Raw genomic sequence first — 27,388 nt, forward strand, 5'->3', positions numbered from 1 at the left:
GGAGGAGAGAGAGAGGTTGGAGGAGAGGGAGAGAGGAAGAAGGAGAGGGAGAGAGAAGAGTGAGGGGGGAAGAGATGGGGAGAGGAGAAAAAAAGGAAGGGAGGGAGGGAGGGAGGTGGAAAGAGGAAGGGAGGGAAAGCACAGCATCAAAGCTTCCTTTAATGTGGTGGGGGCCCAGCTTGAACCTGGGTCATGCACATGCAGCATACTATGCAAACAAGCTATTTTGCTGGCCCCTTGTATTCATTCTTCACAGTGAATTTGTTTTTTCTTAAACAAGATTGTATTATTTGTTGAACTAACTATGCTTCTCAGTTGCTTTCTCTCTCTCAGCTTCCATCATATTCTACCAGTGACATTTTTTTTAAAAAAGAATTAATTTATTTATTCATGAGTAAGATAGGAGAGAGAAAGAACCAGATATCACTCTGGTAATGTGCTGCCAGGGACTGAACTCAGGACCTCATGCTTGAGAGTCCAGTGCTTTATCCACGGCGCCACCTCCCATAACACCACCAGTGTGACATTTTAAATTGGGACAACACTCATTGACCATGCAGGATTCAATACAAGTTACCCCCAATTATGGAACCTCACATAATGAGTATTTCAAGCTGAAGCCATTTCTGAGAAAACAGCAGATGCTGGACGTTCTCTCCAACTGTCCCTTGACATCCTATCCTAATGTGGCTCTAGATCCTCATGTGAAGATGGTGTATCTACATTAGAAGAATCACTTTCCCCCTCCCTTCTAGGGTTATCAGTAAGGCTTGGCACCTACATGATTCTGCTATTCTGGGGAGAATCTCTTTATCTCTCTCAAAGAGGATGAGAGGTGGCAGGTGGTGGCACACCTGGTAGATTACCCATGTTACCATGCATCAAGACCCAGGTTCAAGCCCCTACCACCTCCCACCCCATAGGGAGGAAACTCCAATGGTGGTAGAGCAGTGCTGCAGGTGTCTCTCTTTCTCTGTCTTTATTTCTCTCTGTGTAAGAAAAAGAAAAGAGAAAAAGAAAGGTCACTGGTAGTAGTGGAGTCTATGTGCAGGCACCAAGCCCCTGCAGTTATCCTGGTGGGAAAGAAAAAAAAAACAGAGGGAGATACCACAGCATTGCTCTACTGCTTGTGGTATTATCCCTGTGCAGATACTCCTATTAGTGGACAGGGACTCTCCTGGGCTCTTACACATGGTAAAGTGTACATTCTACTGGGTGAGCTATTTCCTGTCCCTCTCCAAAGATCTTTACCTACGACAGAGGGACACTGAGAAGAATGCAAATAAACAAGCCTTGTGTGCCCCACCTCCCCATTTATGACATACAGTTACTAACCCTTTATCTTATAATCTTTCTATGACTACACAGTCTTCATCAAACATAGCATTAAAACCCTCAGGTTAAATACTGAACTGTACTTTTATAAAACTTTTATCTTCTCTGGTTACATAAATTCATGGTAAGTAAATAAATATAACATTTACAGATATGATCATCATCTGTTAATGTCTACTAGCTTACTTTTTTTTTTTTGCCTCCAGGGTTATCACTGGGGTTCAGTGCTTGTACTATGAACCCACTGCTCCTGGCAGTCATTTTTTTCACTTTATTGGATAGGACAGAAAGAAATTGAGAGAAGGGGGAGACAGAGAGGGAGGGAGAAAGAAAATATAACACCTGCAGACCTGCTTTTCCATTCATGAAATGTTCCCCCTACAGGTAGGGAACTGAGGGCTTAAAACCCAGATATTTGTGTAGGTACTTGCACTTAGTACTACATACACTTAACCAGGTGCACCACCGAACAGCCCCCCCTCCCACCTTACTTGTCAGATCTTGCCAGAGACTCTGAGTGAAGGAAAACTTTTCCTTCCATGACAGTTCAAATAACTGGGATAAAAACAAACAAACAGGGAGTCGGGTGGTAGCGCAGCAGGTTAAGCATATATGGTGCAAAGCTCAAGGACTGGCGTAAGGATACCAGTTCAAGCCCCCGGCTCCCCACCTGCAGGGAAGTTGCTTCACAAGCGGTGAAGCGGGTCTACAGGTGTCTATCTTTCTCTCTCCCTCTCTGTCTTCCCGTCCTCTCTCCATTTTTCTCTGTCCTATCCAACAACAATGACATCAATAACAACAACTATAATAATTACAACAATAAAACAAGGGCAACAAAAGAGAATAAATAAATAAATATTTAAAAAACTAAACAAACAAACAAAACTTCCTTTCATTCCTAGTCTAATGGCAACCTAGACTGGTGAAACGTAAATGTATTTATTTCACCACAGTTTACGGATCTCCTGGTATGTATACGTCTGTAAATGCATGGCACTTTGGGAGATAACTTCTGGGAAATCAAAATCTCTGCTCCACAGGGTGAGTAGGAGACCTAAAACACACAACCCACAGCTTAGAGCTAAAAAACACTTGTTCTGTAGTAAAGATAGGCCTCATTCTGAATCTGAATATTATATTTAATTACTTATTGTAAGTTTATGTGACCAAGGAAGATAAAACAGTTCAGTATTTAACCTGTGATAGTCACCTAACTGAATAACTTTAGCCAAGCTCTCGAACATTTCAGTCTTTGACTCCTCAGCCATAAAATGGAGATGTTGATTCTGCCGACCTTGATAGCAGTTATTAAAAATAAAGGTTATATACTATGTTTACTGAAATAAGTCAGTTACAAAAGGACAAATGTGGGACCAGGTGGTGATGCACCTGGTTAAGCACACACATTACAGTGCACAGGGACCCAGGTTCAAGCACCTGCGGGGGGAAAACTTCACAAGTGGTGAAACAGGCTGCAGGTGCCTTTCTGTCTTTCTCCCTCTCTAACTTCCCCATCCCTCTCAATTTCTCTCTATCCAATAATAAATTTTTTAAAAATAAAAAAGATATATGTTGTATGATTCTGCTTATATTAGGTACCTAAAGGAGACAAATTTATCAACAGAATGTAGAAAGGTAGGCAGGGTCTGGAGATAGGAGAAATGAAAAGTTATTGCTTAATTAAGGCCTCAGACTTACTTTCCGGAGAGTTGAGAAAGTTCTGGACATGGATGGTAGTGATGAATACACAATAATGTGAATGCTTCAAGTCACCAAACTTTACTCAGAAACTGTTAAAAGAGTAAAGTATGGGGATGGAGCAATGGTACACCAGGTTAAATGCTCAAAGTGCAAAGTGCAGGGAATAGTGCAAGGATCCCAATTCGGGCCCTGAGCTCCCACATGCAGGGGGGTTGCTTCACAAGTGGTGAAGCAGGTCAGCAGGTATCTATCTTTCTCTCCCCCCCTTTCTATTTCTCTCTGTCCCATCCAATAACAACAACAGCAGCAGCAACAACAACAACAACAACAACAACAAAAATGGAAGAAAATAGCCGGAGCAGTGGATTCATGGTATAGGCACAGAGCCTCAGTGATAACACTGGAGGTGAAAAAAATGATATAAATAACGAGATAAATTATATCTCTTGTTATTTCATTACAATTAAAAAATTTAATTATCTTGAGGATGAGTGGTGGTACACTCAATTGATCATACTTGTTATCATATGCAAGAACCCAAGTTTAAGTCCCCACTCCCCAACTGCAGAGGGACACTTCATGAGTGGTGAAGCAGGTCTGCAGGTGGCTATCTTCCTCTTTCCCAGACTATCTCCACTCCCCCTCTCAACTTCTCTCTGATTTATCAAATAAAAAATAGAAAGAAAGAGGGGAAAAAAAGAGTGGAAGAAAGGGGAGAGAAAGAAAAGGGAGGGGAAAAAGGCACAGAGCACCCTGGTGGCAATAATTATTTAATTAATTAATTAATCGATTACAGATCTTGAAGACTAGTTTAAAAGTGCTTAGCAAATTAACTAGCATACTGTTAAGTGCTTGGGAAAATCAAAAGTATCTTAGCATTCATTTTATGTAGTTTTTTGTAACCATGCGAGTTCAGCACAAATGGTCAATGCTAAACAATTGCCTAATCATTACAGTTTTCTTTCTTTGTTTTTTGCCACTAGGGTTATCATTGGGGCTCAGTGCCTGTACTATTCCACCATTCCCAGTGATCATTTGTTTCTTTTTGATAGGTGAGAAACAGAGCTAGAAAGAGAGAGAGAAAAGGAAAGACATCTGTAGCACTGAACCACCATTCATGAGGTATCCCCATTGCAGGTAGAGATGAGGGACTGAACCTGGGTGATCGTACACAATAATGTGTGTCCTCACCAGGTGAGCCACCACTTGATCTCTAGCTCTCAGCCTTCTAAAGTGCAGCTTCAAAGTATTTCTTGGGTATCTAGAAAGATGGTAGTTCAGATGTGTGTGCTGTATACACCAACTGGTACACACACACACACACACACACACACACACACAGAGTAACATTTCACTAATGTGTCAGTGAGTTGTTCATACTAAAGGGTTTTTCAAGGGGTTGGGAAATTGTTTGCTTATAATCCTTTATAAGTATAGTAAACCATGTATTATTTTGCTCCAAAAAGTGATACTGCTTTATAAACTCTTTTATATAATATAGTCAAGGATAAATTTCAGGCCAGCATTTAAACAACACGTGCTAATTACTGATATGATTCTTATCTGTTCATGAAAGGTCTGACCGAGATAGACTTATGTAGATACAAAGTGTGATTATGTATGTTTGAATGTGCATGCATGTATCACACATACAGAGTAATGACTCACATAATAAAACAGAATTCAGTCTTAGAAATCATCTTCGGGGCCAGCCACTGGCACACCTGGTAGAGTGCACATATTACTACATGCAAGGCCCTGGTTCAAGCCCCATACTCATGAAGTTTCATGAGCTATGAAACAGTACTGCCAGTATCTTTCTCTTCTAACAGATCCCTCTCACCACTGTCACTGGTCATCTCCATCAGGAAGAACATAATGGACCCCTTTCTGGGCCCCAATAGGACTGTGCCCTCTATGTTGATCAACAATGGTAGGGAATGCTCCATTCTCTGAAGGGAGGCTGGACAACATACTCTACCTACTAAAGGAAGATGGGTCCTGAAATCAGTGCAGCCTGGAATGTTCCTAGCTGTGACCACAGAAAGTGAGCTCAGACCTACAGGGATGCAGAGGTTACATAGCCTCCTGTGCTGAGTATAGGCCCCAGATCAAACTGATGGAGTTTACAATTAATAATATCTATATATTTTCCCCATATTTGGGAGCTACTCTCTTCCCTGATCCAGCCTTCTAGTTCTTTTTCCACTATGACACCATCTTCCCAGACAATAACCTGGGTCTATCTGCATATTAGCTGTCAGTGACAGGCAAAAACTAGTTAAGTCAGGGGCCCCTTGGAATATATCTAAAATAGACCTACTAGCTTTTTCCAAAAACTGAGACCCCAAATCTTCATCTGCAATATTATTGCCTTTAGGTTCATTAGTCAACAATTTGTTTTGCTTTATATGTTAACTCTTTTTCAGCCACCAGGTTCCAGATGATACCATGATGCCAACCTGACTTCTCTAGGCAGACAACCCCACCATGTGTCTTGAAGCCCTGCCTCTTCAGATCCCTGTCCCACTAGGGAAAGAGAGAGACAGACTGGGAGCATGGATCAACCTGCCAATGCCCATGTTCAGCAGAGAAGCAATTACAGAAGCCAGACCTTGCACCATCTGCACCCTAAAATGATCCTGGGTCCATATTCCTAGAGGGATAAAGAATAGGGAAGCCATCAAGGGAGGGGATTAGATATGGAGCTCCAGGGGTGGGTACTGTGTGGAAATGTACCACTATTATCCTTTAGTCTTGTCAATATTTCCATTTTATAAATAAAAATAAAAAACCTTGTCTGTACTCAAAAACAGAGGTTAAAAAAAAAGGAAAAAAGAAAAGGCCATTGAGAGCAGTGGGTTTGTCATGCAGGCACTGAGTTCAAGTCATAACCCTAGTGGCATTAAAAAGAAAGGAGGTGGGGGAGGCAGGCAGTGTCATGCCCAGTTAAGAGCACATAATGCCACGTACAAGGACCTGGGTTCAAGCTCCCCACCTGAAGGAAGGGGTGCTTTATAAACAGTGAAGCAGGTCTGTAGATGTCTTTCTCTCTTCCTCTCTATTCCTCCCTTCCTCTTTCAATTTCTCTGTCCTATCCAATAAAATAGAAAAGGGGGGGAAGGAAAAAATGGTTGCTAGAGCAGTAGATTCATAGTGCTGACACTGAACCCCTGTGATAATCCTCGTGGCAATAAAAAAGAAGAGGAGGAGGAGGAGGAGGAGACAACAAAAGAAGAGGAGGGAGAAGAAGAGGAAGAAGAGGAGGGGGGGTAGAGGTGAAACCATTTCTCTTGCTTCCTCTGCATGTTGTTCATTCAGCCTGGAAGATCCTTGTCTATGTTCAGTCTCTACCTGTGGAACAGCTTTCTTGGTTCCCTCAGGAGTCTGGCACTGTGCCTGGGCTCCCAATCTCTCTGTAAAAGCCCTGGTCACAATCACCCTGAATTAAGAGTCTGTTGGCTACAGGTTCTCACTCTGTATCTATTGGATATCATTCAACCAACCATCACAGCTTTTGCAGAGGAGATAGAAAAGATGGGACTACGGAGGGTAGATAGCATAATGGTTATGCAAACAGACTCTCATGCCTGAGGCTCCAAAGTCCCAGATTCAATCCCTTGCACCACCATAAGCCAGAGCTGAACAGTGCTCTGGTTAAAAAATAAAATAAAATAAATAAATAAAAATAAAAAATAAAAAAATAATAAAAGATGGGACTAAGGATGTAGGTGGGAAGTCCGGAGGCAGGAAAGAGAAACCATCTTTCTTGTTTCCTCTGTATGTTGTTCATTCAGCCTGGAAGGCCCTTGTCTATGAACAAGAAAGGTCCTTGTCTACCTGTGGAAAAGCTTTCCTGCTTTCATTAAAGACAGGACCACAGTAGGGAAGGACAGAGATGGAGAGAATTTCATCAAAATGAAGAGCCATATAGGAAACATGGATGTCCCAGATCAGTGCCATAGGAAAGGAGTGCCACATGAATGCTGTTTTGAAAGAGCAGTGCTTTGCTGCCACCAACAGGATGAAGAGCATTCCTTCAAGACTGTTATACTGTAAAATTAATGTGCAAAAAAAAAAAAAAAAAATCCCATTGCATGTCCAAATGAATACTTATGGTAGGTTGCTTCACTTTTATTTTCCCCACATCTGTAGACTTCTAATTCTGTAAAGTGAACAGTAACTACAGTGCTAATTTCATTCTTCCTTATGTCACCATCTCTAAGTACAGAAATAAGAACTTAAAAACCCTAGTTGGTGAATCAAAGATCAGGAAGAGTGGAAATTACAACTCCTCCCCAACTGCCCCCACACACCCTAATCAAGGCATTTTTTCTGTTCACTTCTGGTTTTTTTTTTTTAATTATTTACTTACTTATTTTCCCTTTTGTTGCCCTTGTTTTTCTTTGTTGTTGTTGTTGTTAGACAGGACAGAGAGAAATGGAGAGAGGAGGGGAAGAGAAAGACACCTGTAGACCTACTTCACTGCCTGTGAATTGACTCCCCTGCGGGTGGGGAGCTGGGGGCCTGAACCAGGATCTTTATGCCGGTTGTTGCGCTTTGCACCACCTGTGCTTAACCTGCTGTGCTACCGCCCGACTCCCCACTTCTGGTTTTTAACCCTGTATAATATTCATATGTCATCCCCAGGTTTCTGAAGTATGGATTGATACTTCTTTCTAAAGTGCCAATGGTGCATGAATCATGCTTTATAAATTGACTTGCATGGTTCAAACAACCCTAGGTAGTTCAACACTCCAAACCAGGTACCTCTTTTACCTTTTCTCTTCAAGGAAATATCCCTAATAGTTCTCAACAACCTAGAGGAGATGTTCACAATCCCACCCGAGCAGTTGCTACAATCTGATTAATTGAGCATAGAGATGGAACAACATGGAAACAAAACAGATGACTCAGCAGTTGCAAAAAAAATGTGAAATAACTGTTCCTAACTGTGACTGCAAATGCCTATTCTCATAACAGCTGTGTCTTCTCTTTTCCTTATTCTTTCTGTACACTGTATAATATATTTTTCAGTGTTCTATCACACTGTAATAGGTGCTCAGGTATACACTGGAATCACTGAGGAGTTTTTCTTAGTTTGTTTTTAATACTGATGATTTGGTCTCACCCAGATATTCAAATGAAATTATACAACTCAGAGTCAGAAAACTAGGTCAAGTCAGGGCCGGGTGGTGGCACATCTGGTTGAGTGCACATGCTGCAATGTTCAAGGATCTAGGTTCGAGTCCCTGGTCCCCACCTGCAAGGGGAAATCTTTGCAAGTGGTGAAGCAGGGCTGCAGGTGTCTCTCTGTCTCTCTCCCTCTCTATCTCCCATCTCATTTCTAACTATCTCTATCTAATACATAAAGACAATTTAAAAAATTTAAAATTTAAAAAAAATAAAGAAAACTAAGTCAAATCTACGAGACTGGGCAGTGGTGCACCTGGTAGGGTGAACACATAGTACATAAGGACCCAGGTTTAAAGCCAGTTCCCACCTGCAGGGGGCAACTGAGTTCCAAGTCTCTCTCCTTCTCTCTGCCCTTCCCCTCTCAATTTCTGTCTCTATCATAAATAAAATGCAAAACAAAGAAAACTAAGTCAATTATAATACAGAGGTGGTTATGACACTCAGGGCTAAGAACCTCTGCTTTAAGCAACATTTAGGTCTTCCTATTCACTTCTTTGATTCTGGAAAACTGCCTTTACCAGCTTGGGAGAGGGTATGTGTGGGACAAAGAATTCAAGAATGTTCACTTTTAATAAACATCTTGGGACTTAGATGGTTTTTTTTTTGTTTTGTTTTGTTTTTTGCCACTGGGGTTATTTCTGGGGTTTGGTGCCAGAACTATGAATCCATTGCTCCTGGGAGTCATTTTTTTTCCTTTTTATTATTCTAATTTTTATTAGGACAGAGAAATTGAGAGAGGGAGAAAAAGATAGACACCTGCAGACCTGCTTCACTACTTGTGAAGCAGACACCCTGCATACAGGGAGTGGGGGCTTGAACCTGGGTCCTTATGCTTGGTAATATGTGTGCTTAACTAGGTGCACCACTGCCCACAGCCCCCAGGACTTAGATAATTCTAAAGTACATTAACAGTAAAGAATCACTGTGAGTTCTATACCATGACATAATAAAATAAATTGGCATAGTCTCCTTTTGTGGATCAGTGGACAGATTTTTTTTTCTTTCTTTTTGAGGAAGGGGATAAGTGAGAGAAAGTGTTAAGAAGATTTAAATAAAATAAGGAAAGGGACTGTGCCTTTAAAGTGTCTTCTTATCATTATTTACTGTGCCTGATTCAAAACTGATGCTCAAAAGCCATTTCCTGAGCAACAACAACAACAAAATGTTAGTAGCATACAATGCACTTCACAGGTTCTGGGAGATATACTTAGAGAATGGTTGGTGGGTTGGTACAGAATGTCCTCTGTATGAGTCATGTCTGGATTAACATGTCCTGAAGTAAAAGGAAATGATATTCCACCCTACCCCTCAAGCCCCTGTCGGTCAGAAGATAACCAGGTAAAGTGTTTGGTTGATACAGAGTACTGTCTGATACTCACAGGGTAGTTCTGGGTAGCACTCAAAAGCCATGCCAAGCATGTCCTGAGAACACCAATAATGAAAGGTCAACAGTAAAACAAGGAATGGTGTTTTGGTCTTCCTCCCTTTCCCTTCCTTCCTAGGTGCTGTTTTTATCAGAGGACCACTCAGCTCTGGTATATGGTGGCGGGGTCATGGATGAAATCTGGGACCTGTCTGCATACACCTTGCCTTTCTAAAATTCCAAAGACTGACATTTTGGGAAAGATGTAATAGCTGAGAATTAAAAAGAGAAAAAATAGGCATGACAGAAAAAAAAAATCAGAGCTGTGTTCCACTTCCTTAACTTACTTTATGATTTAATATTGGTTTTAGTCTGCATTACATAATACTTTCACTGCTTAGGTATTCTGAAAGTCTTTTTTTTTTTTTTTTTTTTGCCACAAGAGTTATCATTGGGGGCTCAGTGCCTCCACTACAAATCCACTGCTCCTGGAGGCCATCTTTTTCCCGTTGTTGTTGTTATTGCTGTTGCTATTACTGCTGCTGCTGTTGTTGTTGGATAGGACAGAGAGAAACTGAAAGAGGAAGAAGAGAGAGAGAGGGAGAGAGAAAGACACCTGCAGACCTGCTTCACTACTTGTGAAGCAACCCCCCTGCAGGTGGGGAGTTGGGGGCTTCAATGGGGATCCTTGTGCCGGTCCTTACACTTTGCACTATGTGCACTTATGGGCATTCTGAAAGTTTTATTTGGGCTCTATACAGATAGCATTTATAACATTTGGGGTTTTGATCTCTTACTAATAAGAAAAAAATTAGATGCAGAAACCCCTGACTTCATTAGAAGATATGTGCAAATACATTAATATCGAAAGTTTGCCAACTTCTAAAACAGCTATGGCACAAGAATTAGCTGTATCTAAACTCAAAATGGTTTAAAGAATAGTTCAAAGTACATTTTATGAACTTCACAGAAACCATGTTTTTTCCTTTCCTTTTTTATTGGGAGGTTAATGGTTTACAGTGCAGTTGTTGGCACATGGGTACAGTTTCTCATCTCACCACAATAGGTGTCTGCAAGAACGCTCTCAACCCCAAATTAGGTCCATCACTGTGTACCAGAACCTGAATCTCAACCCCTTCTGCCCTCTTTCCCCAGGGTTCTTTGCTTTGGTGCAATACACCACCAGTTCAAATTTTACTTTGTGCTTCCCCTTTCAGTTGTTTCTTAAGTTCTACACGTGTTTAACAGAATAAGAGATGCAGGGCACTGAAGGGCCTTATTAGATGCCTTTATTTACAGATAAAAGAGTTAATGGCTAGATATGTAAGTTTTCTAATAATACCAAATCACCATCTTTGGGGAAATTCAGGAGAATGATGAATAACTTAGATACAAATTCTGAGTTACCCTGCAAGTACAGTAGTGATCACAACAATGGCAGTAAATACTGTTTAAGCAATAAAATTGTCTAGACATATTAAACACATTTATGTACAACAACAATTCCATAAACTAGGTTGTATTATCTCTAAAGCCAGGGTCTGAGCATTCAGTTTCCCAAGGCCCTAGCTGAGATTAGAGCCAAATATGCAAGAGTCCAGTAAATATATATATATATATATATATATATATATATATATATATATATATATATTTATAACTAGGGAAATGTATTATAAGACAGTTGCTGTCTCGGGGTACAAATTCACATTTCTCCAAATATGTGTCAGCATAGCTCACCGCCACTACAGTGCCTGCAAATGTAGCCACTATATTTTACAAAGAACGGGTTATCAGCATCTGTTACAAACAAGGCAATTAGCACCTTCAATAACAAAATGTCATCATCTTTGACTGAAGTAACAGGGTTATTTTCACCAACTCTGCAGCAAATGTTTTGCTGTTAGTACATTGTTAAAGCCGCAATTATGTGTTGATATAAAATCCAACAGGGTAATTATAATTGAATTCTAAAGCGTCTTATAAATTTCTAGCTATTAGAGAAAGCACTGCAAACTGAAATGTAGCTGTTTCTTTTTTAGTCAGTATATTACAGAAGCTTTCTAATAATTCAATTATATGTTTAAGTACCTCCAGGGATGTTATTAAGGTAAAAAGTGTTTTAAGAAAAAGACTGCCATCATTTTGACAGAAAATAGGTACTAATGTTTTCTCTTAACATCATCTAACTCATAGGAATAAAAAGATCTTCATGTGTTTCTAGAAGGTCTGCTATGGTAACAAGATTAAAGAATTACAAGAAAAATAAACTATAAGCAAACAACAGCAAAAGGATATTTATATAAAAAACAACAACAGTGTAAGGAATGGAGTGTCACAGAAATATATTTGCATGTTCAAGAAACTAGAATCAGTCAAAGATTTTCAATTGCATTCTGATAGTTGAAAGGGCAGAGGCTTGAAAAAAAAAGTTTGGTCAATTAAAAATTAAAAACAGACTTACCTTCAGGAGAGCCAAGGCTACATGAAAGATTATGTTCAAACCCTAAAACAAAAAGAAGGTAATCAAAATCAGTACTGCAGCTATCATTAATTACAGTGTTAAGAATTTTTCCAGAGATCTGGGGAGACAGTATAATGGTTATGCAAAAAAGACTCATGTCTAAGGCTCTGAGGTCCCAGTTTCAATCCCCAGCACTAACATAAACCAGGGTTGAATGGTGCTCTGGTTCCCCCATGCCCCACCTCATTAAAATAAGTAAATAAAATCTTTTTAAAAAGAAAAATAGGGAGTCAGGCGGTAGCGCATCGGGTTAAGTGCAGGTGGTGCAAAGCACAAGGATGGTTCGAGCCCCAGCTCCCCACCTGCAGGGGAGTTGCTTCACAGGTGGTGAAGCAGGTCTGCAAGTCTCTCTCTCCTCCTCGTCTCTCCATTTCTCTTTGTCCTATCCAATTACAACAACAATAATAACTACAACAATAAAACAATAAGAGCAACAAAAGGGAATAAATATTTAAAAAAAAAAAAGAAAGAAAAATAAAATTTCCCAGAACTTTTTTACAACTTTAGTAAGGTCCCTAATTGCTTTTATCATTATCAGTATTTCTTTCTTTCTCTTTCTTTCTTTCTTTCTTTCTTTCTTTCTTTCTTTCTTTCTTTCTTTCTTTCTTTCTTTTCTCTCATCCATCTTTTTTCTTCCAGGGTTATTGCTAGGGCTCGGTGCCTGCACTATAAATCCATTGCTCCTGGAGGCTATTTTTCCCCATTTTGTTGCCCTTGTTGTTGTCCTTATTGTTATTTTTGCCACTCATGTTATTTTTGTTAGATAGGACAGAGAGAAATCGAGAGAGGAGGGGAGACAGAACCTGCAGACATACTTCACCACTTGTGAAGCAACACCCCTGCAGGTGAGGAGCTGGAGGCTTGAACCAGGATCCTTACCCCACTCCTTGCACTTTGTGCCATGTGCACTTGACCCGCTGTGCAACCGCCTGACCCCCCTTTATCATTATTTATGATACATAGTTTTTTCTTGCAGGATATTGAGTACTTTTATTTTATTTAAAGAAAAATTAAGTAGATATTAAATATGCACAGCAAAATCCAACTGAATGAACATGAAGCTTCCCCTATAATCTGACATTTTCTAAGAACGGAGCTCCCTTTCAGTGCTGAAAGGATCTACAGGGAAGCAGAGCTCTGCCCACAAGAGTGGAATTGTAGAGTAGAACTGAACAAGTCTTTTTCCCCCCTCATTTTTATCGGTGGTGGGGGGTTGGGTAATGATTTACAGTGCAGCAGTGACACACAGGTATAATTTCATTATGCTCTAGGGCCCCCAAATTTTCCTCTGCCTCCCTCCTTCCCTAGAGTTTTTGTTTTGCTTTTTTTTAAATTTAAATTTTATTATCTTTATTGAATAGAGACAGTCAGAAAATCAAGAGGGATGGGAGAAATAGAGAGGTAGAGAGACAGACAGACACCTGCAACACTGCTTTACTGCTCACAAAACTTTCCCCCTGCAAGAGGGGACTGGGGACTCGAACCTGGGTCTTTGTGCATTGCAGCATGAGCACTCAACCAGGTGTGCACCTGGCCCCTGAGTCCTTTGTTTTGATGCAATACACCATATCCAGTCCACGTTTCACTTTGTTTTCTCCCTCCTTGTCCCTATTTATTAAACGCTAGAAGAAGAAAAGTCCCACTTGATGTGAGATCATTTGGTAGTTGTCTTTCTCTTTTTGACTTATTTCACTTAACATGATGTCTTCAAGTTCCACTCAAAATGATGCAAAGGAGGTGACTTCATCATTTTTAACAGCTAAGTAATATTACATAGTGTATATATACCACAGTTTTATTTATTTATTTATTTATTTATTCCCTTTTGTTGCCCTTGTTTTATTGTTGTAGTTATTGATGTCATTGTTGTTGGCTAGGACAGAGAAAAATGAAGAGAGGGGGGAAGACAGAGACAGGGAGAGAAAGACAGACACCTGCAGACCTGCTTCACCGCCTGTGAAGCAACTACCCTGCAGGTGGGGAACTGGGGGCTTGAACCAGGATCCTTACGCTTTGTGCCACCTGTGCTTAACCTGCTGCACTACTGCCCAACTCCCACAATTTTTTTTAAGTCATTCATCTGTTGTTGGATATCTAGGTTTCCTCCAGGTTTTGGCTATTACAAACTGTGCTTCTATGAACACAGGTATACACAGATATCTTCTGGTAGGTGTTTTTTATTCCTTTGGGTAAATTCCCAGAAATTTCTGGGCAATAGGGAAGGCCCACTGCTAGTGAATCAGACCACTTTATATTACCAATAGCAGTGAAAAACGGTCCCTTTCTCCCCTCATCTTCTCCAACATTTTTGTTATGATCTTTTCTAATGTATGGCATTCTTACAGGTGTAAAATGGCATCTTATTGTTGTCTTTATCTGCATTTATCTATGATCAGTGACTGAACTTTCTCATGTGTCTGTTTGTCCTTTGGATTTCTTCCTCAGCAAAGATTTTTTCCCCCCCTCATGAACACAAAGTAAATGAAGTTTTTTTTTGTTGATGTGGCTGTCATTATTTACTCACTTATTTATTGGGTAGAGATATAGAAAAATTGAGAGAGATGGGTAGACAGACAGAAACACACCAGCAGCACTATTTCACTGCTTGTGAAACTTTACCCTGACAAATGGGGACTGGAGGTTTGGACTGGGGAATCCTTGAACATTTTAACATGTGTGCTCACCAGGTATGACACCACCCAGCACCCTTGGTGAAGTTTCTATCCATGTCCTCATCCCATATTTAAATGGGATTGTTTTTTTGATGCTGAATTTTCTGAGTTCTTTATGTATTTTGGTTACGAGTCCTTTAACTGAAGTATGCTGTATAAAGATCTCACATGGCACAAAGCGCAAGGACCAGAGGAAGGATCCCAGTTAGAGTCCCCGGCTCCCCACCTGCAGGGGAGTCGCTTCACAGGTGGTGAAGCAGGTCTGCAGGTGTCTGTCTTTCTCTCCCCCTCTCTGTCTTCCCCTCCTCTCTTGTATTCTTTCTGTCTTATCCAGCAACAATGAGATCAATAACGACAATAATAACTACAATAAAACAATAAGGGCAACAAAAATGGAATAAATAAATATTAAAAAAAATTTTTTAAAAAGATATTTTTCCACTTCTGTTAGGGTGGTGATATCCTTTGCAGTGCAGAAGCTTTTTGGTTTGATGTTGTCCCATTGATTTACTTTTGTTTTCTTTGCTGTTGAATTTGCATCTTTGAAGATTCATTATCATTCAAATCATGGGTTATGAAATGTTCTGTCAATGTTTTCTTCTATGTATTTAGTTGTTTCTGGACTAATGTTCATATCTTTGATCCACTTGGAGTTCACTTTTGCGCATAGTGATATATGGTGGTCCAATTTCATTCATTCATCCAATTTTCCCAATACCATTTGTTGAAGAGACTCTCCTTTAAAGGCTATTTAATGTTTTGGGCCATTGGTGTGGAGGCTATTTCTGGATTTTTGATTCTTTTTTTTTATTATTGTATCCCTATTTTTTAAAATTTTATTTATAAAAAGGAAACACTGACAAAACCATAGAATAAGAGGGGTACAACTCCACACAATTCCCACCACCAGAACTCCGTATCCCCTTCCCTCCCCTGAAAGCTTTCCTATTCTTTAACCCCCTGGGAGTATGGACCCAGGGTCTTTTGATTCTATCCCACTGGTCTGTGTGTCTATTTGTGGTCTCAGTACCAGGCAATTTTGACTACAGTTACTCTGTAACTTAAAAAGAAAACTACAGACTGATATCCCTGCTGAACATAGATACTATGTATCTGACAGATTCAACAAAATTCTAGTCAACAAGATATAGCAGTATATCCAGAAGACTGTGCACCCTGACCAAGTAGGCTTTATCCCAGGGATGTAAGGCTAGTTCAATATATCTAAATCAATAAATGTGATTCACCACATCAATAAAAGGAAAACTAAAAACAACATGATTATTTCAAGATGCAGAGAAAGCCTTTGACAAGATTTAGCTTCTCTCTCAATTTCTCTCTGCCCTATCCAACAATAACAGCTATATAAATAATAACAACAACAAGGTCAACAAAATGGGAAAAATGGCCTCCAGGAGCAGTGGATTCATAGTGCAGGCACCGAGCCCTAGCAATAATCCTGGAGGAAAAAAAAAAAAAAAGGAAAAATGGGGGCTGGTGGTGCCCACTTAAGTGCACATAGCACTATGCACAGGGACCTGGGTTTGAGCCCCTGCTCCCCACCTACAGTGGGGACACTCCATAAATGCTGAAGCAGGTCTACAGGTGTCTTTCTCCCTCTCAATTTCTCTATGTCCTATTAAATAAAAGGGGGTGGTGGCTGCTAGGAGTAATGGATTTATAGTTGCACTGAAGCCTCAGCAATAATACTGGAGACAAAAGAAAAAGTAAAAATAACAAGAAAATATATTGTTATGGCAACTTATCATTTATAATACAAAGTCTAACTCCAAGCACAAGAGTCAACATTCACTGAATGTTTCCTTTGTGCTAAGACCTGAATTAATTCCAATGATAACGTCCTTATTTAATCTCACAGTAACCTCAATCCCATTTTAAACATAGACATTAAGATTTACAGAAGTTAAAGTAAGTTTCCCAAGGTCAGACAGCTAATAAGTAGGTTTTAACCTAAATAGTGTAACTCAAGAAGTCAGAGCCTTCCTTAGCCACTAAGTTTGAGATGACAGTTCAATGCAGAAGTGAATGAATGAGAAAAATCCCTTTCTGGGTATTTAATGTGTCCTCTAATTCCTAGATGATTAAATGAAGTATATTTTAAGAGTTGTGAGTAGAAAAAGAATAGGTGACTTCAACCAAAACCAAAGTTTATTATTTGTATCCATACTAAATACATTCACAAGAGGTAGCTGTGAGGCAGCTAGAAATTCATTTTGCTGTGAAATGTAAGTTAGTTCCTCCCTCTAGGTATAGGAGAGTCATTCTGAGGTGAAAAGGTATTTCTTGAACATTTTGGGATACTGCTGTTTCAGAACTCAGTCATCACCTGACACCAATCTCCACACGAAAGAACACCTACAACTAATTGTCCTCAAATTAAATAATTGCTCCAAAGAGCAAATTGTTGTGTTCCTGAATAGGCCAACAATTCAGCTCCCACAAAGCTGCATAAAGGAAGGCTGACAGCAGAGCAGTCATTGAAACAAAGGCACAGAACATTCTGGCTCTGATGAGCAGCAACCGTGGGCTCAGAGGGAGCTGACAGATTGCATGAAGAGCTGTCAAGAAAGACACTGAGAATAAAAAGAGAAAGTAGTGTCAAAAAGTGCCAAGTATGCACAGCAACTGGGGCCTTGAAGGGAAGTAAAAGGTAAGTGGGGGCTGGGAGTCCCAACTACAGAGACATGCTCCCACCACAAGAAGCCACGGTGAAAGGAGCAAGCCCATGACACACAGCTGAATCAGGGGAGGTAGATGTAGTCCTTTCAGATCCTACAACATAAGCCATCCCACTAGGTGCTGACTAAATGAGATAGCTAGGACACCAAGTGAACTCAACACCTGCTAAGTATTCTGTAAGTGTTAGTGATTATTATCAAGTTTATCTAATGACTGCCCATCATGCCTGATATTTTAAACATAATTTTTACTTGATCCTCTCAACAATTCTATGGCATTACTACCACTAATTAGCGACAAGGAGATGTAGGCTTAGAGACTGTGAATAAATGGAAATAAATACCAGGACTATAACTGTCAGACCCAAACCACGCAAACCCATGCTTTTTCACTAATTAGCTTTTGCAAAAATCCAGGGAGAGTCTGTTTAATATCTATGAAGAGTTAAAGATGCTTACAATTGTCTGATGTTTCTACTAAGAGGTGGTGGTGGTGGTGGGGTCTCTATTTTCTATTGAATCTGACCAAGCTATACCTATGTATGCTATTGCCTTGATCAATAGAAAAAACATTTTTCTAGGTACCCACTAGAGGTCAGAATTGTAGCACTGGCTATTCCATCTCTTAGGACTACCTAGAACAGAATGAAGGAATGGAATGAACAAGGTTGTTAGGATTAAGGAAAAATCTGGAAATTCTCCACAAACTAATTCTTCCTGTTTTCTTGTTAACCAAAAACTTTTTTTTTAAATATTTATTTTATTTATTTATTCCCTTTTGTTGCCCTTGTTGTTTTATTATTGTAGTTATTATTGTTGTTGTTGTTGTTGGACAGGACAGAGAGAAATGGAGAGAGGAGGGGAAGACAGAGAGGAGGAGAGAAAGACACCTGCAGACCTGCTTCACCGCCTGTGAAGCGACTCCCCTGCAGGTGGGGAGCTGGGGTTCGAACCAGGATCTTTATGCCGATCCTTGTGCTTTGCGCCACCTGCGCTTAACCCACTGCGCTATATATAGCCCAACTCCCAACCAAAAACTTTTATTATGGGGAGGAGAATTGTTGAGCTGCTTGAAGCTAATTGGGAAGATAAACATATTACTTTCAATTCCTTCTTCAATATGAAAAATCAGTTCCTGGACTGTAATACTGAAATTCTGACATGCTATTTTTCCTCTTTTTTTTTTTTTTTTGCCTCCAGGGTTATCGCTGGGGCTCAGTGCCTGTACTACTCCACTGCTAATCCACTACTACTAATCCACTGCTCCTGGAGGCTATTTTTCCCCCTTTTGTTGCCCTTCTTGTTTATCATTGCTGTTGTTATTGTTGTTAGATAGGACAGAGAAAGTGAGAGAGAAGGGGAAGACAGAGAGGGGGAAAGAAAGATAGACATCTGCAGACCTGCTTCACCACCTGTGAAGTGACCCCCTCAAGGTGGGGAGCCAGGGGGGCTTGAACCGGGATCCTTAGGCCCGTCCTTGCGTTTCATGCCATGTGTGCTTAACCTGCTGCACCACTGCTCGGCATCCATTTTTCCTCTTCTTCTACGGGCATTCCACCTCAAATCAAATAAATGCAAATTTTCTCAGGGATAGAACCTGGTCACTAGTATTTTAAGAAGTTTAAAGAGTCTCTAACATGAATTCAGATTGAGAACTGAGCAGAGCATTACCTAATGTTTTCAAGCCATTAGAATCAACCAAGAAGGTTTAATAATATTTCAAAGTCTAATCAGTCTGGGTGGAGAAAGTGATAATAAAATATAGCCAAGTGTGAAAATCAAGGTACAACGCTTCTAACAAACATGTTAAAATTATTTAAGGCTCATTTATAGTTATTTAACATTTTAAATGTCTCTAAAGGTAACTTGTGCAAACTTCTTAAAGTCAGACATCAAAATTAATTATCATTTAAAATAATGTGAATTGTACTGGAGGCTAAAAGCAATGGTCACAATAATGGAAACTTGATATATCTTTAAAATGAAATTGGTGTTATAATTCAGTGTGGGCTATACAAGAGACTGTGATTAAATGAAGATGTTAAATAATATCTCTGGAACCTATTTATGCTGGTCACACAAGGCTATAAGATCATATAATTCCTACGCAGCTATTAAGAACGAAGAACCCACCTTCTCTGACCCATCTTGGATGGATAGAAGGAATTATGTTAAGTGAGCTAAGTCAGAAAAATAAAGATGAGTATGGGATGATCCCACTCATAAACAGAAGTTGAGAAAGGGAAACTAAAAGCAGGATTTGACTAAATTTGGAGTAGGGCACCAAAGTAAAAACCCTGGGTTGAGGGTGAGGATGGATGTTTGGCTTGGGAGGGGGGGAATGGGACGGGACAGTCTTTTGGTAGTGGGAATGGTGTTTATGTAAACTCCTATTAATTTGTAGTCATATAAATCACTATTAATATGAGAGGGGAAAATTAATTGAATGTCTCAAACTTTTAAAAGCACAGACTGAGTCTTTTAATACATAGGCTGAGTCTTTGATAGACTTTGAAATATTATTAAATGTCAGGCGAGGAATGTCAACCCTTCACCCTCATTACTCGGATGAGACCTTCCTTTCCTTTCATAGTTTTCTCTAATTCCATTCCAGGAGGTTCACTTCCTAACAAAGTCCCAAAACCTAGATATAGACCAGGTCCCATAAGATAGAGCATATGTTCACATGTATCCATAAATTAGGGCAAAATATATACCTAAAAGCAAAAGTACACAATAGTCTGTAATGAGACAGTATAAAAGTTCATAATGAAATAGTGTCTACTTAGACTTAGATACCCTCCTCACTTACTTCCTATTACAGTTCTATCACTCACTTCAAAGATAACCTCATCAAAGCAAGGACTGCAAAAGCTGAATATAGGCAAGAAACTGGCATACTTTAATGATGACTCTTTAGTCACTATCAGGCCACCCCATCAACTGGGGCCCTAGTCAGGGAGTCCTGAGATTCCCAAACAGACATGGTGGGCCTAGACCTCAAATAAATCCTTCTCTCCATTGTTACCGGTCATTCCTAGCAGGAACAACAAGACAAAACCCTTTGTGGGCCCCCATAGGACCTTACCCTCAACTTGGATCAATAATGGTAGAGAATGTTCCATTCTCTGAAGGGAGGCTGGACAACATACTCTATGCTACACCTGAGGAAGATGGGTCCTGATACTGGGGCAGCTTGGAATGTTCCTACTCATGACCACAGAATGTGAGCTCAGATCTGCAGGGATGCAGAGGTCACATAGGCTCCTAAGCTGAATATGGGCTCTAGGTCACATCACATCGAGGTCAACAATATTTATATCCGTTTCCCATATTAGGGAGCCACTCTCTTCCCTGATCCAGCTTTCTGGTCCTTCTGCCAGCCATGATTGGTGAACAATTTGTTTGGCTTTGTATGTTAACTCTCCTTTCAACCACCAGGTTCCAGATGCTACCATGATGCCAACCAGACTTCCCTGGACAGACAACCCCACCAGTATGTCCTAAAGCTCCACTTCCCCAAAGACCTGCCCCACTAGGGAAAGAGAGAGGCAGGCTGGGAGTATGGATTGACCTGTCAATGCCCATGTTCACGGGGAAGCAATTACAGAAGCCAGGCCTTCCACCTTCTGCATCTCACAATGACCTTGGGTCCATACTCCCAGAGGGTTAAAGAATAGGAAAGCTACCAGGGGAGGGGAGGGGATACAGAGTTCTGGGAGTTGTGTGAAGTTGTACCCCTCTTATCGTATGGTTTAGTCAATGTTTCCTTTTTATAAATAAAAAATTATATTAAAAAAGAACATATATTTCTCTAATGAATAACCTTTTTCATAATATTCATGTAGGTAATAGTCCAAGAAAAGAAGCTGCTACTTTGAACAATGAGAAATATATCCATACATATTGTATTTGATTATAACAAAATTCCAAGAACTTGAAATATCAAGTAATTTACATTTTGTACTTAAAATTAATAACATATGAAGTATATCTGATCAAATGGAAAAGAAAACAACACTGGGAAACTCTACAGGCTGATCTACATACTCCATTAGACAAACTCTAGAAGAAAAATATGAGTATTTCTGGATTTTAAACACTTATTTATGAGGGGAGAGAGTGGGGGAGGGGGGAGAACACTTACTAAAGCATTACTTTGGCATATGTAGTGCCAGAGGTGAAACTTGCGAAATCATGCTTGTTTAATCTGATGCTTCACCTGCTGTACCATCTTCTTGACCCAAAGAGAACACTTTGAAAATTGGTGGAACTAGGTTATTTGTGCCAAATTTCACAAATGTTTCTGTAATTATTTCTGCATGTAATTTATTTTAATAGGAAGTTATATACCTGACAATTTAAAAATATATAGAAAACTCAGTGAAATAAATTTAGGCTAATAAAAATGCAAAAGAAAAGATTTGAGAGTGGGGACTGGACGGTGATGCACTGGGTTAAACATGCATAGTACCAAGTGCAAGGAGCAAGAATCCGGGTCGAGCCTCCCGTTCCCCACCTACGGGGGGGGGGGGGGTCACTTCACAAGCAGTGAAGCAGGTCTGCAGGTGTCTTTCTCCCCCTCCTCTCTCAATTTCCATTTTATTGGGGGGAGATAGCTGTCAGGGCAGTGGATTCCTAGTGCCGGCACCAAGCCCCAGTGATAACCCTGGATTAAAAAAAAAAAAGAAAGAAAAAAAAGATTTGAGAGTGAAAAAAATGTTGACACTGATTAATAGTGAGGAAAGACTAGCAAATAATGAGTTAAGCAAAATTTCAAGTTAACATTAATTTTATGCAATTGGACATAAAAAAGATGTTATTTCACATGTTAGGTGAAATAAGTCAGAAACAGAAGGATGAATATGGGATGATCTCACTCTCAGGCAGAAGTTGAAAAACAAGATTAGAAGAGAAAACACAAGTAGAACCTGAACTGGAGTTGTTGTATTGCACCAAAGAAAATACTCTGGGATGGGGGTGGGGGGAGTACAGGTCCAAAAAAGGATGACAGAGTACCTAGCGGGGTTTGTATTGTTATATGGAAAACTGAGAAATGTTATGCATGTACAAACTATTGTATTTACTGTCAAATGTAAAATATTAACCCCCCAACAAAGAAATTTTAAAAAGAGAGAGAGAGAGATTTCAGAGCAAGTAATATCACTTTCTTTTAAAACTCTACTGAAAATAAAGCTTGGCCATCAATTACAAATGTGTTCCCAAACTGTAGCAAAAATATACCTGACCATTTTAGGGCTGAAAAAATAGCATAATGAGAAATATAAAATTACACTCCTGAAATTTCATACTATTATAAGCCAACATTAAACCAATAATAAATAAATGAACTAAGGACAGTTAAGTTGCACAGTGATTTATGTAGTAATTTTTCATTCCTGAGGCACCAGGCATCTTAAATTCAATCCTCAAGCACCACCACAAGCCAAAGATGACCAGTCCCCTGGTATAATGATAACAACAGCAAATAGAAAAATTATAAAATTTACTGCCTTAAAAAAAAATCTCCCTCCCTGACTCTCACCCTGTAAAATTCTGATTCAGTCTGACCAGGGCAGCCATGAACCTTTATTATAAAATTTAGCTGTGATTGGTCTGTTTGTTTTGTAATTCCTACTGGTTCAGTTTAGGAAAGTTATGTGTTTCTAAGAATTTTTCCACGTTCTATAGCTTAGTGGCATATAGTTGTTCATAGAAGCTTCACATGATACTTTGGATTTCTGTGGTGTCTGTTGAGTTATCTCCCCTTTCATTTACAATGATATATTTGAGTCTTCTGTTTTTTGTTTGTTTGTTTTAGTGAATCTGGCTAAGGGTCTTTCAATTTTGTTTACCCTTTCAAAGAACCAACATTTAGCTTTGCTGATCTTTTGTATGGTTCTCTTCTTTTTAATGTTGCTTATTTCTTCTCTAATTTTAGTTATTTCAGTCCTTTGGGTTGCTTTGTTTCTCTTCTAAGTCTTGAGTTGTGCAGTCAGGTTGTTTAATTGAGCTTTTTCTTGTTCCCTAATATGTGCATGGGTGGATAAAAATTTCCTTCTTAGTACTGCTTTAGCTGTGTCCCAAATATTTTAATACCTTTGTCTTTATTTTCATTGGATTCTAAGAACATTTTAATTTCTTCCTTGATTTCTCTCTTTGATCCAATAGTTATTAAGTAGTGTGCCATTGAATTTCCATATTTTGGAACTTTCACTAATTTTCTGTTTGTTGTTAAGTGGGTCAATTCTGTTTGGAATTCTGGGCTTCTTTTTTTTTTTTTTAATTAATTTATTTATAAAATCGAAACACTGACAAGACCATAAGATAAGAGGGGTACAATTCCCACCACCAGACTCCGTATCCCATCCCCTTCCCTGATAGCTTTCCTATCCTTTATCCCTCTGGGAGCATGGGCCCAGGGCCATTATGCGATGCAGAAAGTGGAAGGTCTGGCTTCTGTAATTGCTTCCACACTGAACACAGGCGTTGACAGGTAGATCCAATACTCCCAGCCTGTCTCTCTCTTTCCCTAGTGGGGTGGGCTTCTTGAATCTTTATGTCCTTCCTGATGTTTAGATCAGGGAATTTTCCTTCTGTTACCTCCTATAGAATGCTTTCTTCCCCCTCCCTCTCTTTCTTCCTGGGTTCCCGTATATTAGACAATTTGTCCTACTTTATATCTTACCATCTTGCAGCCACCAAGTTGCAAATGCTACTATGATTCCATTCTGACTGCCCTGGGCAGATGATCTCACCAGTGTGATCTGAAATCTCGCCTTCCAGAGCCCTACCCTACTAGGGAAAGATAGAAGGAAAGATAAAAACAGGCTGAGGGTATGAATCAACCTTCCAATGTCCATGTCCAGCAAAGAAGTAATTACAGAAGCCAAGACTCCCACCTTCTGTACCCCAGAAAGAATTTTGGTCCATACTCCCAGAGGGATAAACAATAGGGACATTTCCAATAGAAGAGATGGGACACAGAACTGGTGGTGGGAACTGTATGTAATTGTACCCCTGTTATATTACAATCTTGCCAATCACTAGTAAAAATAAACATTCAAGAGCTCACTGGATCAGACACCTGCACTGGCTGGTTCCCCAGTGACTAGAATAGTGCTCAATATATTAAAGTGCTAAATAAATAGCTGTGTAATGTATGAAGGGAAGTATAGCACAAGAAGTGTGTACTGGGCCCATGGAATCCAAAGAGAGGAAGGCTAGCACCCCGAGGCTTCATAAGCAGTGGATACTTGAATAGATTTTTAGAAATAAACTCTGATGAGTTAGGTTAGAATGTTCAGAGGAAAATAAACCAACAGCATAGCTTTTGAGATGGCAGAGATAAATGAAGAAATTGATGCTTTCAGGGCCTTCCTGTGGTCAGGAGTAAAGTGTATCAAGAGAAAGACACGGATGGAGCAAGACAAGTACCAACTGCCTGTGACTCACCTCCACTCCACTGCTATTCAGACCCATATCTATATTACCAACTGTTATAGAGATAATCAGGCAGCAAAAAAAGACTTCATTTACTTTAAATTAGACCCCCTTCCTACCTTCCCCAGACTTCCTAGGTCCTAATCGACTTTTGCCTCTTCCTAACTGCAATACTAGGTGGTCAAGTCTTTGACCTCCCTCTCTTCCTCTATTTCCTCATCAATTGCTTTTACCTAGCTTGGCTGTGCTAGTTAATGAGTTACAAAAGACTGGTAAAGTACTTACAACACACCTGACACAGGAAAGCACTATTTGACTAGACACAGTTGTAAAGGCCTTTAAAACTGTGATTGCCAGCATTTTTTACAAGAAATTCCAGTTATTCAAGATCTTAAAGAATTTTCCACATTTTGATAAAACCTGATCTGTATCCATTTTTCATAACTTCCTGAAAAAAATTTCCCGTTTCTCCTTATCAATCTGATTATATCAAAGACTGGAAAGACTGAGTCAGAGGGGAAAAAAGTTTAGGTCACTGGGAAATAGAAATAGCTAGTAACCAGGTAGGGGTAGATGGCATGATGGTTATGCAAACAGACTGTCACGCCTGAGGCTCCTAGCCCCAGGTTCAATCCACACCACTATAAGCCAGAGCTGAGCAGTGTTCTGGTAAAAAATAAAAAATAAATAAAAATTAAAAAAAGAAATAGTTAGTAACCTAAGAGTAATAGATAAAAGGATTAATAAACTTTGAAAAATAATTTAGACAAGAGGTGCTTTGATAGTTTTTTTTTTCTTTGTTTCTAGGAAATGACAGAGATTAACTTTGTCTTTATTCGTTAACTGCCAGTTGAAATTTCAAGAAATTATTTAGGTAACACAGAGCTTGTTGGCAGTAACAATTCAGGAAGTTTGCCAGGAGAGACCATGAACTGCCTCCCACAGTCACGTCAGACAGACTGTGCATACCAGAGATGTAGGAATGCATTTATTCAGGCACAAGAGAATGATTCTGATACTAACCAGGGAACTTGAGGCAGACAAGCAGGAAGTCAAGCATCCTTCCTGTCCCAAGTTTACTGGCCACACTAAGTGGATCTGTCTCGTTTAACTTGTCATTGCTTTTGCAATAGTATAAATTCATTTCCCTTTGTTCTGTCCTCAGAGGAAACAGAGAACACCTGTTTGTAATTGTGCTATGCTAGATACTTTTGAAGGTAACCTTTTCTAGGTTAAAGATTCTTAGTTCCTTTAATCTACCCTCGCATGTGCTGTGAATTCTTTGGTTGTTCACTAGTAAACTTTCTTCAATACCTTCATAAATAGCCTTGTAACAAAACTAGATAGTAATCTACAACAGACCCAAATAATGGAGACTACTCTGGAAGAATTACCCACTATACTGCAGAAGTCAAGTTAAGCCCTAAATAGCATAAATGCTCTTTTTAAAAGTATATACTTGTTACCTATGAGACAGAGAAAGTTTCATATATGAAGAGAAGACAAGAGTTAAAACAAGAGCCTTGGGCATGTAAGATCTGCACTCTATCAGCAGAAGTATTTCCCTGGCCTCTAAGCCCAAATATTGAACTGTTTTTATAAGTCTGAATTTTAGAAAAGGTGCCTTGTGTAGTCACAAAAGACAGAGTAAGTGAGACTTATTCAATCAATAAACATAATGTGCATCAGTGGCTTACTCTAGGCTGAGAACTGTCTTAATCTGAGAAGGTAAACTGTATGAGAAAGGAGACCAACTAACAGAATATATATGGTATAAAATTTTGTGGCTCAAGTAAAACCTGAAATCAGTTTTGTTTTGTTTTTTTTTTTGCCTCCAGGGTTATTTCTGGGCTCTGTGCCTGCACTATGAATCCACTACTCCTGGAGGCCATTTTTCCCATTTTTGTTTCCCTTGTTTTAGTTGTTATCGTAGTCACAGGACAGAGAAAAATCGAGAGAGGTGGGGAACACAGAGAGAAGGAAAGATAGACACCTGAAGACCTGCTTCACTGCTTGGGAAGCGACCTCCCCTGCAGGTGGGGAGTGGGGGCTCGAACCAGGATCCTTCCACTGGTCCGTGCGCTTTGCATCATTTGTGCTTAACCTGCTGTGCTACCACCCAGCTCTCCCTGAAATTAGGTTTTAAAAAATAATTTAAAATGCAAAAATAAGCAGATCAATCACTGACCACAAAGTTTCAAACAGGTATTGTTTCTTTTTTTATTTTAATTTTTTAAAAAAATATTTATTTCCTTTTGTTGCCCTGGTTGTTTTATTGTTGTAGTTATTATTGTTGTTGTTGGATAGGACAGAGAGAAATGGAGAGAGGAAGGAAAGATATAGGGGAAGAGAAAGATAGACACCTGCAGACCTGCTTCACCACCTGTGAAGCGACTTGCCTGCAGGTGGAGAGCTGGGGGCTCGAACCGGGATCCTTACGCCGGTCCTTGCGCTT

At 39.7% G+C, this 27,388-nt stretch overlaps 1 protein-coding gene across 3 annotated transcripts in view; it reads right to left on the reverse strand.

Annotated features, from left to right (window-relative positions):
- RABGAP1L (RAB GTPase activating protein 1 like) overlaps positions 1-27,388 on the reverse strand; it is a 527,154-nt gene that overhangs the window by 134,713 nt on the left and 365,053 nt on the right. For all 3 annotated transcript variants that reach the window (XM_060197904.1, XM_060197905.1, XM_060197906.1), the window contains exon 18: positions 12,060-12,101. In XM_060197904.1, the coding sequence (XP_060053887.1) occupies positions 12,060-12,101 (42 nt within the window). The remainder of the gene's footprint in view (positions 1-12,059; positions 12,102-27,388) is intronic.

Source organism: Erinaceus europaeus, chromosome 9 (genome assembly GCF_950295315.1).
Source record: "Erinaceus europaeus chromosome 9, mEriEur2.1, whole genome shotgun sequence".
Classification (NCBI taxonomy): domain Eukaryota; kingdom Metazoa; phylum Chordata; class Mammalia; order Eulipotyphla; family Erinaceidae; genus Erinaceus; species Erinaceus europaeus.